Source organism: Eleginops maclovinus, chromosome 13 (genome assembly GCF_036324505.1).
Source record: "Eleginops maclovinus isolate JMC-PN-2008 ecotype Puerto Natales chromosome 13, JC_Emac_rtc_rv5, whole genome shotgun sequence".
Lineage (NCBI taxonomy): Eukaryota > Metazoa > Chordata > Actinopteri > Perciformes > Eleginopidae > Eleginops > Eleginops maclovinus.
In genome coordinates this window covers 3129262-3146113 of record NC_086361.1, presented here as the reverse complement: position 1 = coordinate 3146113, position 16852 = coordinate 3129262, and the positions used below count along the sequence as shown (strand labels likewise).

General features: G+C 42.5%; 1 protein-coding gene across 1 annotated transcript; it reads right to left on the bottom strand.

Annotated features, from left to right (window-relative positions):
• Positions 1-1264: 1264 nt before the first annotated feature.
• On the bottom strand, positions 1265-10321 carry LOC134874507 (mucin-19-like). The gene is made up of 3 exons (XM_063898538.1): positions 10236-10321; positions 6956-7052; positions 1265-6871 (listed from the first exon to the last, which is right to left on the bottom strand). The coding sequence occupies exons 2-3, from the start codon at positions 7047-7049 to the stop codon at positions 1836-1838; spliced, it is 5130 nt and encodes a 1709-aa protein (XP_063754608.1). The 5' UTR covers positions 7050-7052; positions 10236-10321; the 3' UTR covers positions 1265-1835.
• Positions 10322-16852: the final 6531 nt, after the last annotated feature.

The following is a 16852-nucleotide window of genomic DNA, read 5'->3' as shown; positions in this document are numbered from 1 at the left end:
TTTACTAAACCTTTACAATAAATGGAACTAAAACAACGTAAAAAGGCTGTTGAAGCACTTTAAGTTTGACATTGCAAATTATTTATTTATTTGGAATAATTAACAGAGGAAGTCAACTAAGGATTCTTGAATCGAAAGACAAAAAGGCATTAGGATCGTCAAGGCCAAAAATAGTAATTTATGCGAATTAATAACTCAAAAAGAATCCTTATATTCGAGCAAAAGCACAATGCTAAACCAAGAGAGGAAAAGGCTACCATTGTCCCAGTATTTGCACCTGATTACTTTAAAGGCGTGATGGCACAACTGTAATGCACCTTGTGATGGACATTGGTAGAGACAACATGCTCAATATCCAGGAACTTCATGGTCTGCTTGAACAGTTTAAACTGTAAGTTGTTTCGTCAGATTGAACTCTATGGGAAGAGCAAATTGTGGGAATAATTTTAGCAAGGCTTTAATGCACTTACACCACAACGATTATTTGATGTTGGTCAATGTTGGTACAGACTAGCCCTAACCCTCACCCAAGTTATTCCCCAATGATAACCCTGCTTTATTTAAATTGTGTGTATTATAACAAGGACTTGTATATTTACAGTCACAGGTCTTACACTTTCCCTTTTTTGGATGATAAATACAGACTGCCACCACCAGCATGTAGCTTTTCCTCAGACATAGGTGCACAAGTTACATGCTAGTTTTTTAGATGGCTGTAGTCTTTGCAGTGTGCTAGTGTTGCCCAGAAACAGACGTCATGAGGTAAAAAAAGGTGCTGCCACAAGTTTTTTGATATCTTTACTGTCTTGGCCCTTAGTCACAAAAGTTGCAGCGAACTTAAGAGCAATAGCCTTGGGGTAATGGAAAGCAGAGCACTTGAAAGTAAGCAGAAACTAATAACTAAACACTGATTTGGGCGATGGCCAAAACAATCAAACGTCTAAAAGGTTAGCAGACTGCAGGTGTGTGTTTAGAGGAACAGGTTGTACCCTTTGGTTTGGCTTGCCATCAAGACACGACAATAAAGTTATTAGCAAAAACTAAGCACAAAGAATAAGTTATAATCAGATATCTTGACATTAGAAGTGTGTATTTGCCTCCTGTCACATTTCTAAACTTTATCATCCTGTTTCAGCTCTTCCTTGAATCAATATACAGTATGAGTTGAATATATTCATATTCAAAGACTCCTCGAAATGTATCCTGACATAATAAGCGTTTTTGAAAAATGTGATTATTTGCTCAAATTGAAAGTGAAACACAATGAGCATGCATTTATTTATTATTGATTTATTGATTTAGACATAGGCATATTCATTCATAACCGAGGTGAAGCAATCACACACATTCAAAAGTGTGTTTCAACAAACTATAGACTAAGCTATTTCCCTCATTTTCTACATTGACAATGTAGAAAATGTAACATGATTAACAGAATTGTGACATATTTGGCACACACACACAAAAGTGCAATAAGTTGACCTGCAATTAGTCTATATATCATTATCTGTTGTTTACTTGATGAACAATCTAATTCTCACATGCACACAATAAATAGCATAATAAATATTATAATTTACACCAATTCAAAAAGATTAAATATTTGCCATGTTTGCCACTTTTATTGATTAGTGAAAGTAAATATTCCAATTTTTGACCCTTCCTCTGCTTTCTTCTTTGACTTTTTAAATGAAATTATTAATGATTCAAAATGTTGACATACATATGTAAATTGGATTCTTAAAATAAAACATATAGGTAATTCCAATATCTATGTATGTAACGGGTAAGCTTTTTAGTCCATGAATGCTGTCATGCTGATGTTATGTTGCTTTTTAAAGCAGCGCAGCAGCTATGAGAGCCACTGTGACAGAAATTAGACTGACTTTGTTGTTGATTGCAGCTGCTGTTGGTGTAGTTGATTGGTTGGCTCCTGATCCAGTTCCAGTTCCAGTTCCTGTTCCTGTTCCTGTTCCTGACCCTGATCCTGACCCTGATCCGGTCCCTGATTCTGACCCTGACCCTGATCCCGCTGCGCTGTCAGAGGGAACGTTTGCCACTGCGTCCAATGCTGCACCCGCTGCTGCTTCTGCTGCAGCTGCTGTCGCCAGTCCTGTATCTACTGATGGTAAGTCAAGTGCTGCAACTGCTGTCATCCCTGTTGCTTTTGCTATCTTTGCCACCGTTTGTGCAGCTGCTATAGGTGCGCGCTCTGCTTCATTTAACCCTGGAGATTCTGCTAATATTTTTGTAAGTTCTGCTTCTTCTTCTTCTGCTGCCGTGACCACTGATTTGGCAGCTTGTTTAGCTTCTGAAAATGTTTCTGGCTTTTTATCTGAAGCTGCTGTCTTTTCTGCTGCCTTTGCTGCTGCTGTTGATGCCTTTGCAGATCTTTTGGCTGATAATGCTAACTTTAGTGAACGTAGAGCTGCTGATACTGGTGATGCTGCTTTTGATGCTTTCTCTGCTGCCTCTGCTGCTGCCTCTGCTGCTCCGGCTGCTTTTTTTGCTTTATCTGCTGCCATCTCAACTGTTATTTCCCCATTTGCAAGATCTCTTGCGGCAATTGCTGCTATTTGTGAAGCCTCTGCTGCAATTTTTGCTGCTTCTTTTGCTTCTGGTCCAGCAGCTGCTGCGGTTGCTGAGGCGACTGCTGCTGCTGCTGCTGCCGAAGATGTTGAGCAAACCACAGCTGCTACCTTTGCCTCGGAAGCTCCTGGAACTGCTGCTGCTGTTGACACCGTTACAATTCCGGGTGCTGTTGCTGCTGGAGTTTTGGCCGCTGTTGCTTTTACTGTAGTTGGTGCTGGCGTTCCATTTGAGGTTCCCCCTTGAGATTCCGTTGGCAATAAAGCTCCTGCTGCATTTGCTGCGGCTGTTGCAGTGCTTGCAGCGGCTCGTGCTGTTGATGCCATTATTTCTGTGTTGTTTGCTGCTGCAGCTACTGCTTCTGATTCTGCTGTGAGAGCTGTTGCTTCTGTCAATCCTGCCACATCGTCTGCGATTTCCATTGCTGAGCGTGTTTCCTCCGTCATTTTTGCTGCTTCCTCCTCGGAGACTGCTGATAATGCTTCTTTTGCTGCCTTAGCTGCTTGTGCAACTGCCTTTGCGGCTTTTCCAGTTGCCTTAATTGATTCTGGTGTTACTCTTTTAGCTGCATCTGTTGCTGCATCTGCTGCTTTTCTTGCTGCATTTGCCGCTTTCATTGATGCATCTGCTATTTCTGATGGTCCTGTTAATTGTGCATCAATTGCTGCTAATGCTGCGGCATCTGCTGCGTTTCTTGCTGCTAGTGCTGCCATTGATGGTGATGCTTCTCCAGCTGCCACTAATGTTGCAGCTTTAGCAGCTATTTGTGCAGCTCTTACAGCACTTTCTACTGCTTCTGATTTTGTTTCTCCTGCAGCTGCTGCTGTTGAGGCTGCCATTGCTGTTGCTGCTGCTGCTGTTGCTGCTGCTGTTGAAACTGTGGCTGCTGTTTGCATTTGTTCCTCTGTGAATGGTGTCGCGGTTGTTGTTGGAGTAGAAGGTTGTGGTTCATTTGTTCCCCCTGTAGATGGGAGTGCGGCTCTTGCAGCTAGTGCTGATGCTGACGCGGCTCTTGCTGATGCCTTTGCTGCTGCCTCCATTAATGATTTATCTTTCTCTGTTCTTGCTGTTCCAGTTGCTAATGATGCTGTCATTGCTGCTGCTTCTGCTATTTCTGCTGCTGCTTGTGCTGCTGATAATGATCTTGCTACTGGCTCACTGGCAGATGCCAATTCTGCTTCAAATATTTGTGCAGCATCTTTGGATGTATTAGCCACTGTGTTTGCAGCTTCAGCAACTTTTGCGATTGCTGTTGGTTCACCAAAGGCTGCCTTTGTTGCTGCCATTGCTGCTTCTTCAGCCGCCTTTGCTGCTATTGTTGACGCGTGTGAAAGTTGTGCAAGTGCTCCTTCTTGTGATGCTGGTGCTGTTCTTACTCTTTCTGCTGCTTCTTCAGCGGCTGCTTTGGCAGCTTTGGCAGCTTCATTTGCTCCATTTGCTGCTAATATGGGTGACGCTTCTCCTTTTGCCACTAATGTAGCTACTCTGGCTGCTTCCCTCGCAGCCAGGATTGCTTCTTCTGCAGCTGGGGATGTTGTTGCTCCAGCGGCCGTTGCAGTGGCTCCTGCTGCTGCTGCTGCTACAGAAGCTGCTACTGCTGCTGCAGAAGCTGAAACTGCAGTCAATCTGGCTGCTTCTGTTGGCGCTAATGTTATGGGGACTGATGTGGTTACTGCTGAGGTTGTTATTGCTGTTTTTGTTGTTGGCTTTACTGTCGTTGCTGGGGTCGTTGTATCTGGCGCCACTGCATCTGCTGCTGCTGCTCCTCCTTTTGCAGCAATAGCTGCTGTTTTTGCTGCATATATTCCCTCTCTTGCCATTTTTGTGGATTGTGCTGGCATTGCAATAGCTGCCTCACTTGTTAGCACTGTAACAACTTCTGCTGCTTTTTTTGCGGTTTCTGCTGCCATTGTGGCTACTGTCTTAGCTGCATCTATTGCTAATTGCACAGCAGTTGCTGTATCTGCTGGTATTTTTCCTACAGGTGCTGTTTTAATTAATGCTTGTAGTGCATTTGCTGCTTCTTCTGCTTCTTCAGCTGATGTGTTTGCAGCTCTTATGGCAGCTTCTGCCATTTCTGGTGTTGTTTCTGATCCTTCAATGCTAGCTGCTAATCTTGCTGCTGTTGCTGCTGATGTTGCTGCTGCTGCTGCTTTAATTGATGCGGCAAGTGCTCTGTGTGCTAATGCTGCTGTTGCTGCTGGTGCTGATGTTGCTGCTTCTATTGCTGATGTTGCTGCTGTTGTAGCTGCATCTGCTGCCACCATTGCTGCTTGTGCTGCCACTTCTGGGGAAACGTTTCCTTCTGTTAATGCTGCAGCATAAGCAGCTGCTGTTATTGCAGCGTCTGCAGCATTATTTGCAGTTGTTGGTGTTTCTCTAGCAATGGCTGATATTATTGCTGCTGCTGCTGCTGCCACTGCTGTTGCAGCAGATGTTGCTGCTGTGGCTACAGCTGTTGCTACTGCTGCGACTGTAGGTAGTGGTGCTTTTGTTGTGGAATCTCCATCAGTGACTGGTGTTGTGTCTTCTGCAACATATGCTGCTGCAGTTGCTGCTGCTGCTTTTCCTGCAACAGCAGCTGCTTTTGCTGCTTCTGTCGCTTCCATAGCGGCTTGAAATGCTTCTGTTGCCTTTTCAACTTCCATTTCTTCAGTTGTTGCATTTAAAGAAGCTGCTGCATTTCCTGCTACCGTTTTTGCTTTAGCTGCTGTTACTTCAGCCATTTCGACTGCTTTTTCTGCTGCTACAACTGTTAGTTGCATTATTGCTGTTTCTGGGTTTGCAGCACTTGTTTGTTTCATAGCTTCTGTTAATGCCGCTCGTACTGCTGCTAGGGCTCTTCCTGCATCTTCTGCTGCCTCTGTTGCAGCTGCTGTAGCTGTCTCTGCAGTTTCTGGTGTATTTGCAGATGCCGCCTTTTCTGCTGCCTCTGCTGCCTTATCTGCTGCAAGTGATGCATTTGATGATGCCTCTGCAATTCTCTCTAGTACTTCTGCTTGCAATTCTGGTGCTGTTTCAATTGCTTTCTGCGCTGCACTTATTGCTAGTTTGGCTGCTTCTGTTGCTTTCTTTGCTAGTTCTGCTGCACGTTGTGGTGACAGTGTTCCATTCATTGCTGCTGCAGAAGCTATGGCTGCGTCTTGTGCTGCTTCAGCTGCAACTTGTGCAGCTTCAGCCGCTGCTACAGCTGTGGGTCCAGTGGTGGCTGTTGCTACTGTTGCTGCTGTTGCTGCTGCTGTTGAGGCTATTGCTGCTGCTGTCGCTGCTGCTGTTGCACTAGCAGCTTTTACTGCTTCCAATGATGCCGTTTTTGATAGTGTCATTGTGGTTGGTTCTATAGCTATTGGCTGTTGGGTCGTTGTTCCAGAAACCACTGCTGCTGCTGCTGCTGCTGCTGCAGCCGCTGCCTCTGCTGCCACCTTAGCTGTTTCAACTGCCTCTGTTGCCTTTTCAGCTGCTGTTTCTTTGGTTGTTTGGTTTGCAGCAGCTGCCAAGGCTTCTGCTGCTTTTTCTGCTGCTGTATTTGCAAGTTGCATTGCTGGTGTTTCTGGGATTCCTGGACTTGTTTGTTTCATAGCTTCTGTTAATGCCGCTTGTAATGCTAAGAGAGCTCTTCCTGCATCTTTTGCTGCCTCTGTTGCAGCTGCTGTAGCTGCCTCTGCAGTTTCTGGTGTATTTGCAGATGCCGCCTTTTCTGTTGCCTCTGCTGCCTTATCTGCTGCAAGTGATGCATTTGATGATGCCTCTGCAATTCTCTCTGCTACTTCAACTGGCAATTCTGGTGCTGTTTCAATTGCTTTCTGCGCTGCACTTATTGCTAGTTTGGCTGCTTCTGTTGCTTTCTTTGCTAGCTCTGCTGCACGTTGTGGTGACAGTGTTCCATTCATTACTGCTGCAGAAGCTATGGCTGCGTCTTGTGCTGCTTCAGCTGCAACTTCTGCAGCTTCAGCCGCTGCTGCAGAGGCGGGTCCAGTAGTGGCTGCTGCTGCTCTTGCAGCTGTTGCTGCTGCTGCTGCTGCTATAGCTGATGCCGTGGCGGCTGCTTGTGCACTTGCTGCTTTCACTGCTTCTGCTGTTCCTATTGTTGCTGTTTTGATTGGAGTCGGAGCCAGAGTTGTAGGCTTTTGAATGTTTGCTTCAGATGTTGTTGCTACTGATACAGTTGATACTTTCACTGCTGCTGAAGACATTGGGGATTTTGTTGGACTGATTGTAGTTGTTGTTGGTTTTGTAGGACATTTGTCCTTTAGGCTTCCCTCAGCAGGCTGGCTGTAGGATGCTGTTTATAGTATAGAGATCAGAATTATGTTAGATAAAGTCAAATTTTGTAGATATTTCCATTTTTAAAAAATATGTCACTTACCAATAAGCATGAGGCCAATCATAACGATTTTGACAATCATTTTGATTTCTTTCTTTTCTCCTCCACTATCTCTTCCAACATGACATATGATCATCCCCTGAAAGAAAATTAAATTAGATTTTTAATTTGAACATGCAGTTTATTAGGTAAATATTTCATATTGTAAAGTTTAAAATAAAAATGTTTTTAAGTGTGTAGTTGAGCGTCTTTCACATTGTATGTGGCATTTATACAATTTAAATGCAGGAAGTTTACTTTTTCCGTCACTGTATAGAATTTGTCAAATATCCTGTATTTAGTTATTCCAGTTGGTGACTTTTCCTTTTTTGTTGGTTTAATTGGCCTAGTTTCTTTCCGACAAAATGTTTTAAATAATAATAACAATTATTTAAATAAAAGGATAATCATAATAAAAAACAATCAAGTACTAGTAAGAACTAAAAAAAAAACCTCTGCTATTGGAAGGGTGTAATACTTGCTACTGTTACAGCCACACCTAACACACAAAGACAAAATGATCAACTATCATTAGTGCCAATACTTCAAAAATCCATCTAACAGACAACTTCAAACCCAAATGATCTGATTCGTTAGAGGATTTTTGAATAGATTAGAAGCTGTAATACAAAAGATAACAATAATTACAATCATTTATTTTAATTTTCCTGGGATAATGTAGCTGATACACATTTGACAAATGATGAAATATTCATCAAATGATGAAATATTCATCATCTCTATTTTTGTTTTCATCAGCAACAAAACACCTAAATAACAGATATACCATCAAAACAAAAAATATAATAAAGCATTAAATATCAGATAACAATATCAAGTTTAAGAAATCAAAATGGTACAGCCACACTTTCACAATGAAACAATAAAGTCAACTACAATTAGTGCTAATAATCAAAGTTTGCTTCAACTGCTGCTCAAACGTGAAATACACGCCAGGACAACCTCTTAGAAACCATCGAAGAACAAAACAAACCTCATCAGCATTGTGGTGCTGTGTACTGACAACACATGGTGACCAACCCTTAACCTGAGCTCAACACCACAAATTAAAAATATCCAACTGCCCTTCAGATGCACAACTTTTCAAACAAACCATGGAATTAAATACAAAAGGCAACAGATAATTCTAGTTGATATGACAAATAGCTAATCCAAAACGATTGAAATACGAAAGGGTTTTTCAAAGTGGGGGTCCCGATTCCCCGGGGGCCGCCAGGGGCCGCCAGGGGGCGCCAGGAGTAGGGAAAAAGGGGTAAAATGTGAAAATGAAAAATGTAATGTTTTTTTAGATATTAATAACTGATGGCAACATGGCTCAAGACGTATCTGCTCAGCTTTTGGAGCAAGTGAGAGCTAGTGAATATTTCACTCTGCAGCTGGATGACAGCACGGATGTATTAAATGTCGCAGAATTGCTTGCATACATCAGATTTATTTCAGAAGACAACTTTGTTGAGGAAATATTATTTTGCAAAGCACTGGAAGGTAGGACCACAGGAAGAGACATTTTCCAAGTTTTAGATGAGTACATCGTCTCAAATGGACTTGACTGGTCTCGATGTGTGGGTGTGTGTTCAGATGGGGCAGCGGCTATGAAAGGCAAACAAAGCATAGTGACAGCTTTGATACGGCAGAAGGCCCCGAATGTAGTGGCCACACACTGCATGCTCCATCGCGAGCAGATTCTACAGGAAGTTATACAAGAAGTGAATTTCATAAAAGCTCGGCCCTTAAAACATCGACTGTTCGCTGTTTTGTGTAACGAGATGGGCGCAAAGTTTGAGGGGTTACTGCTCCACTCCAACATGCGCTGGCTTTCCCGTGGGGCGGTGCTGAATCGTGTTTTTGAACTGCGAAGGGAGATCGGTGAATTCCTCTCTTCTGAAAATCATCAACTGCCTGGCCGTTTTTCAGATGCCTCATGGTTTCGGAAACTTGCATACATGTCACACATATTCCAGCATCTAAATGTCCTGAGTAAGAGCATGCAGGGGTGTGAGACGTACATATTACATGTGCAGGAAAAAGTACAGGCTTTTACAAAGAATAACGCCCTGTGGTCGACCAAACTCAAGGAGGGAGTGACAGAGATGTTCCCACAGCTTCACCAAGCGCTTCTGTCCTCCGGTGTTGATCCAGGCATAATTTCAGCACTGATCCAGTCGCACCTAGCGCAAAAAACTGGATAAGAAACCCATTTGCCCCAGGAGTAGGTGAGAGTCTGGATCTTATGTCTCAGGAGAGACTCATAGACATGGCAAATGAATGGGAGTTGAAGATGAAATTTCAAGCTGTTTCACTCCCACCGTAGCTACTGGCTGTATGTCAAAAAAAGACTATCCTGCAACGGGGGTCCGCGCCAGAGGAAAAGGCCATATGGGTGTCCTTGGCATGGCAAAGTTTGGGAACCCCTGAAATACGACATATGTTTGACTGCCTGTGCACTTCTTGACTGAGACTTGCATAAAATCAAAGGACAGAAATTCTCAGAGGCCATTCAGTTGCATATTTTTTTCAGTCAAAAAAGACTAGCAGCAAATCCTCACATTAGAAAAAATATCGAACCAACTATTATATTCATAAAAGTTCCAAGAAATGAAGTTAGGAGGAGTTCGGAGATAATTTAGAACACAAATAATGGGGGATATTCTTTCATACACTAATGTTGAGATATGTTTGGTTCCAAACTAAAGCAAAACATTTGTTTTACATTAAATCAGATTTAGAATGGACTCACCCCAAATTTCTCAAATGTTAACAATCATCAACAAGTAAAATCAAGATCTAGAAATATTTTATTAGCAGACTTCACAAACTAACCAAAAATGGGTAAACCCCGAATAATGGAAAGGGGAAAAAAATTCCTTTTGTTTGTTTGTTGTTGGTTCTGCTTTTTGTCATTATGTTTTGGCTTATCTTTAAAAAAGAAATCTCCTAATTTAGTTTGATTGTCAGTTTCATTACTTGATTACTAAAAAACAAAACAAATATTTAATAATTGTCCAGATTTTAGATGCATATAATACAAATAATTTCATTGTAGTTTTCTAGGATAATGGAGCAATCGGAGTCTTTCAAATCATTTACAATGATAAAAACATATTAGCATTTTTCCATTAATTTCATCAGCAGCCACAGAAAAATGACAGATATTACCAAAAAACTAACATAAAAAAAACGTACAATTTCTAAGTCATAAAAATGAAAAATGTTATTCATCAGGTTAGACTCTGAATTTTTTTAATCTAAATGAAGTACTTACTTGTATGTTGTTGTGAAGTCAAGTAAAGTGAAATGATGCGTTTTCCTCAGGGGTTACTTGCTGTATCTGGGGTTTTTTAGTTTGAATTCGCTCTCTGTCTCAGGGTTTATTTATATCATAGATTCACGTCACCAAATACACACTTAATGAGTAATTAATTAAAATGATTATAGACATGGAGTCTGTCACCTCCCAGATTAAGGTGGAGTCCATGGCATCTCCTCTCTCTTCACAGTAATTGGGTGCTGATTTGCATGTATGCCCACTGTGTGTTTTAATAGAGATGTGAAACTTGATGAGGGACATTCCATGCAATTTGGAAATTAAAACAACTAGTAACAAGGAAACGTTTTGCTTTCCATTTTGAGCCACACATGATCACGTTTAAAATTATAGCAACTGTTGGCATCACAATAGGTCATTTTAATAGTTGAGAAATGACTCTGCCACGATAATTTCTTTGATGCCTTGAGTAATCTCATTTTTGAAACATTGTCATTATTTTCTATCAATTTGTAGCCAGACCTACATTCTGCTTCTGAAAACGATATGAAGAAAAGAAGAGCTTATGATAGATATGGAAAAATCAATACTTTCTGAATGCCATGTTATGTTTATGATTATTGTTTGTATCAGACAATAATAATGCTATCAGTCAAATTCATCTCAAATTCATTAGGTTATTGTGCATTTTGTGTCTAGCTTACAAAAATAACAACAACAACTTGTCTTCTTGGGATTTTGTAATTTGGAGCAACTGTTGTTTTTCTGCCCTCGGCTAAATTGAATGCTTTAGCTCAGTGGTCTCCAAACTTTTTAAGCCCAAGATCCCTGACCTTCACATTGGTGAGAGGCAAGATCTACCTATTTAAGCGTTGAAAGAAAAAGACAGCCCAGATTGTACTTCCAACCTAACGCCTTTTATTCAGGCTAACTGTATTTGAATTACGTGAAATGCTTTGGTCCAATGTTCAAATTTATGCAACAAAAACACTGTAACTAGCTTATCAAACTGGCCATAGCTACACATCAACTTCAATTCTAACACATCAACTTCAATTCTAAATTATTCAATTTCATTTCAACACAAAAAGAAAAGGAATGTGGAATTTGTGGAATTTTCCACATATGACAGTATTTTTTTATGGTAGACAAGCAGATCATATCAAGTGTTACGCTTATCCACTGAAGCTTCATTCAAGTCACATTAATATCAGCATTTTAGAAAATAGAACTGTAATGCTAACAAAATTCTCAATGCAATTAGGCCAAGTACAGCTTCATGTCCAACACAAAAAATAAAGGTGTGGCCTATTTCCTTTTGTATGAGGTTAGTACTTTGTTCATAGAAGGCACACACACACAAAACACACTAGCAGTGAGCAGATCACACACAGTGTTATGCTTATCCACTCAAGCTTCATGCAAGTTACATAACATCTGCATTTTAGAATATCAATAAAATGTATTATTATTATTAAAATAGAACTGTAATTGTGTTTTAACAAAGTTCTCAGTCAGTGTAAATAAGCTCAGTGCTGTTATGTACCATCTTATGCATCATCACTTTTCACATTGCCCTCATATGTCAAAACTGGCATGTTACTCACCCAGGTTAGTGAGATGGCTGTGACTGAATACTGTCTGTGAGTGCTTTGTAGTTTGGCTCATAGCTACTGACAGCTAGTCTGAGACAGTCTGTGAGGTGTTTGTCAGTGAGGCGGCTCCTGTACTTTGATTTAATTATTTTCATCTGTGAAAACGCCATTTCACAGAGGTAAGTGGATCCAAAGTGGGCACTCACTCTTAGTGCACATGAGGTGATGAGTGGAAACTTCTCCCTGCTGACAATTCCCCAAAAGGTACTGTCCCGTGATCTTACTTTCAGCTCAATGTCATTTTGCAAATCAACCATCTCCATGTCAACCCCACTAGGCAGAGCAAATACCTGCTGAAATTTGGCTGCTACCTGTTCCACATCAATGGTCAGGAATGGGTTTAAGACGAATGCAGCAATATCCAGGGCTGGACTGGCTATCTGGCGTACCGGGCAAATCCCGCCAGGCCCTCCAACGTTTTGGGCCTTCCCAGGGCCGGAAACAAAACATACATTATATATATTATATTTTTTATTGATTGCGACGGTAAAAACATGACACATCGTGGCCCATTGGATGCTTCTCTTGAGGCACATTTGGCTAGTCCAATGAAATTCCTTGGTTCTCGAAGGCCCGCCCCCCCCTAGAGGCCCTCACTTGACCCAAGTCATCACCTCAAATTTTGTAAGTGAATGGTGGAGGATAGAGAGGTCGCGAGATGGAGAAACAAAAGAGTGGCCATGAGAAGCGAATGGAAAAGAGAAAGCAAAAACTTAAAGACGACGCAGCAAAATGTGCAAAAATCACCGACTTATTCAAAAGCACAAGCTCGACTTCAGGTTCGGGTAGTGGGGCTGCTGCTGGGGCCGTGGGAGATGATGGGGAACCAGGCAGCTCAACCTCGGGTTCGGGCGGTGGGGCCGCCGGTACAACGACAACGAGCGCACAGGTGGTGGAAAAGGTAGAGGAGGAGGAGGCGGAGGAGATGGTGGTTCGAGCCGGGGAACCAGAGGAGGAGGAGACGGAGAGACGAGAGTCACGAGACGTGACCCAGCAGGGAGAGATTGAGGTTAGAATTCAGCTCAACACACCCGCTAGCTAGCCAATGCAGTGTAGCTATTCACCGCCTCGGCGTTTCGTTTCCCATAAATTTATTGCCTGAAACCGAGACCAAGTTGTCATCCTGACTTTATCAAATCAGTCACAAACATGTACCCATTTGATATATTTTCATGCACTTCTCTTGTAATGTTGCGCCAGCATATATAACTCTTCCATTTGTCGAGCTGTTACAAGGTCATGTGATGTGTTTTAAGTTATGCTAGTGCCGTCCCGTCTAGAAATACCCTAGCTAGCTAGGCAGATTAGCTATTCACTGCTTCTGCGTTTTTCCCATTTATTGCCTGAAACTAAGACTAAATGTGTCGCCCCCACTCTCTCAAATCAGTCACAAATATGTACCGATTTATTTTCGTACACCTTTCTTGTATTGTTTTGACAGCTTATAGAAATCTTCCATTTGTCTTGAGCTGTCAGCTGTCACAAGGACGACATGTGCTGTGTCTTGTAATTGCTAGTGCGTGTTAGTTATGGCATCCCCCCTTTCACTTTCTCAAATCCAACAAATATCTTATTTCTACTCTACTGCTTGTCGTGTCTTGTACAACTGTGATTTTATACAAAATGTATTTTTGTAATATTTTCCTTCTGTAATGGCATGCCACGTCATTATCAAGACATCTCCTATTATCTTAAGTTTTCTGCCTATTTGCACGGTAGATGGATAGGTAAGAAGCTGACTAGCCGTGCTACTGTTTAGGAATAGCTGATAGCTGATAGCTACGCGCTCACTCCAATTTGCATGACATGTAAAAACATGGTATATTAGCTTTGTTGTTGGCAATGTGTATCTGATATTTTGTGTGTTAACATTCCATTCAGTAAGCTCACTAACAGTATGTGGATTGGAGCAATTTTAAGCTGAAAGTATAAAAACATTTAACCAAGGAAATTATTACTACAGGTTTAATTTTATTCAGTAAGACTTACATATTCAGTAAGACTTAAAACATACAGTAGTGTGTAGGGCTGTAGCGATACACTAATCTCCCGATACGATACGATACACGATATTCAGCTCACAATACGATATATATGACGATATTCAGCCAACGATACGATTCGATACGATTCGATATAATTCGATACACTTACATCATTTTCTGAAAGATTTTAAAGGGACAGTGTGATTTTGGTGACATCTTTGGTGAGTGTTCCATTGACTTGGATTGAATTAATTCAACTGAAAACTGAAAGCATCAATTACACAATATATGGCTCTGACTAGACAGAGAGTCTACAGCTTGCAAATGCTGGACAAAATGAATCAAAATATGTGGTGAGAAAATTTGTTTCATTTATTGAAACAGTGCAAACTGTAGCTTACAAGCCTTTGAAACATAAGTACATAAAGTGCAGTATCACAATGGACAATGGAGAATTAAAAGGTGCAGCAGGTGGCCGCAGCTTCTTGAGTTCCTCAGTTAGCATTACCTTGTCCGGGTGGTGACGTTGTAGGTGGGTTCGTAGGTTAGTGGTATTTCCAGAGTATTTCACGTTTGTGTGACACAGCTTGCAAACCGCAATAGTTTTATCTAAATTGTCACTTTCCTTCTTCTTTTTAAACCCGAAGTGCTCCCACACATCTGCTTTTAAGCGCGGAGGTGCTGGGTTAATGTCCGCCGCCATTCTCCTGAACCGCTTCGCACTCACCGCGAGAAGAAGACACACTAGATCTGTGTATCTAGAAATGCTCTACAGCGAAACTAGCGGCTGGCTGACGTAATGGGCAGCGAGCAGAGTGCCAGGCGGAACACGGGGGATTTGAATGGGACTTAATGTATCGATACTCGCGGCTGAAATATCGATACTTTCTCGGGAAACAAAATATCGATATATATCGCAGGATCGATTAAATTGCACAGCCCTAGTAGTGTGTGTGTGTGTGTGTGTGGTGCCTTAGCTTTGGTGTCAAATATTGCTCTGACTAGATTTGGTTTCCAACTTATATTGTTGTGTTTAAAGCCAAATCAGAACGTTGAAATGGGAGTGGAAGATTTATATATATATATATATATTTTAAAAAATGGCTCTTGGCCCTTGGGTGATCAAAAGTGCCCGGGCCCTTTTCAGATGCCAGTCCAGCCCTGGCAATATCTTCCATGACGTCTAATTCACCGACTGAACTCTGCTGCCACTTACTCAGGGTACTGCTCAGGGTGAAAAGTGTCCTTGTCACCGATGGCCTGTGACATTTTCTCCAGGTTGGGAAAGTGTGTCAGCCTCCCGTTTTTCAGCTGTGTGTTCCAAACACCGAGCTTGGCCTTGAACGCATTCACTGCGCTTATCATGTGGGGCAGGTGCCGGTCTTTTCCCTGGAGCTCGTTGTTCAGTGCGTTCAGTTTTGCCGTCAGGTCTGTCAGAAACCCCAGATCCAGCAGCCACTGATCATCTGACAGCTCCTCATGCTCCTCGTTCCTTGTCTCCAGAAAAGTCTTTATCTCGGGCAGCAAATCAACAAATCGCTGCAGCACTTTGCCGCGACTCAACCACCGGACATCAGCGTGGAGGAGTAGGTCTCCGTACGCGGCATCGAGCTCATCCAATAATGCCTTGAATAAGCGGTGTTGAAGCGCTTTTGCTCTAATCGAGTTGATCAGTTTGACCACCAGAGTCATAACTTGAGAAAAGTTCATGACCCCACCAAGGCCTGCTGGTGAATGACACAGTGGTAATTCACAAAGTCAGGAAAATCATGGTCATTACGGCACAGCGCAATAAATCCAGCGCGCACACCGCGCATCGATGGGGCTCCATCAGTGGTAATTGCCACCAGTTTGTGAATCGGGATGTCATTATCGCGGACATATTTTTTAAACGCGTTGTAAATATCCTCACCTCTCGTTCTCTCCTTTAAGTGCAAAAGAGTGAGGAGATCCTCTTTTGTTGTAGAGTCCGGGAACGCCATCCTGACAAATACAACAAGCTGAGCTGTGTCCATTACATCCAGGGATTCATCAAACTGTAGTGAAAAATATTCAGTGTGACAAATCTTTTAACACTTGTCGATCCACGTCCCCTGACATTTCCTCGACCCTCCTCGCCACTGTATTGGGGCCAAGCTGGACACTGCGGAGCGCGGGTTTGATGTCGTCTTTGTTTTTGAAGCCGTTGAAAACCGTCTCTGCAGTGATGGCAATTGCCTCCTTGAATAAATCGCCATCTATAAAAGGCTTCTTGGGTTTAGCCAAAAGGTGACTAATACGAAATGAAGCTTCAGTCGCAGCCTTATTTTGAGCAGCAGGTTTTGTGAAAAGCGACTGCTGAGCCTTCAACCCAGCTTTCAGCTCAGCAACTTTCCTAGCGCGGATTGCGTTCATGGCGGGGAAACTGTCTTTGAATTTGTCGTGGTTAGTGTTGTGGTGCCGCTCCAGATTTCCTCTTTTAGACAGCGCCAGAGTTTGGTGGCACAGCATACAAACACACTTGTCTTTCACCATGGTGAAAATAAATTCCTCTTCCCATTCCTCATGGAAATTATACGTTTTCGACTTCTTTCTCGGAGCCTCCGCCATGCCAGCTGACAACATTGCCGTCTACTATCATCTGCTAGTGCCGTATATTGTCATTTCGCGACAGTTAATGTGCCAGTATCCTTCTTTGATCCATCCATCCATCTTCTCCCGCTTTTCCGTCAGGGTCGCGGAGGTAACAGCTCCAGCAGAGAGCCCCAAACTTTCCTTTCCCTGGCCACATCAACCAGCTCTGACTGGGGGATTCCAAGGCGCTCCCAGGCCACTGAACTGCAAACCCCCTCCCCCACGACTACGCCTCGAAATCCTGTCCATGAATATCACAAACAGGATTGGTGACAAAGCGCAGCCCTGGCGGAGGCCAACCCTCACCGGAAATCGGTCCGACGTGCTGCCGAGGACCCGGAAATGCCGGTTGGTGTGCGTA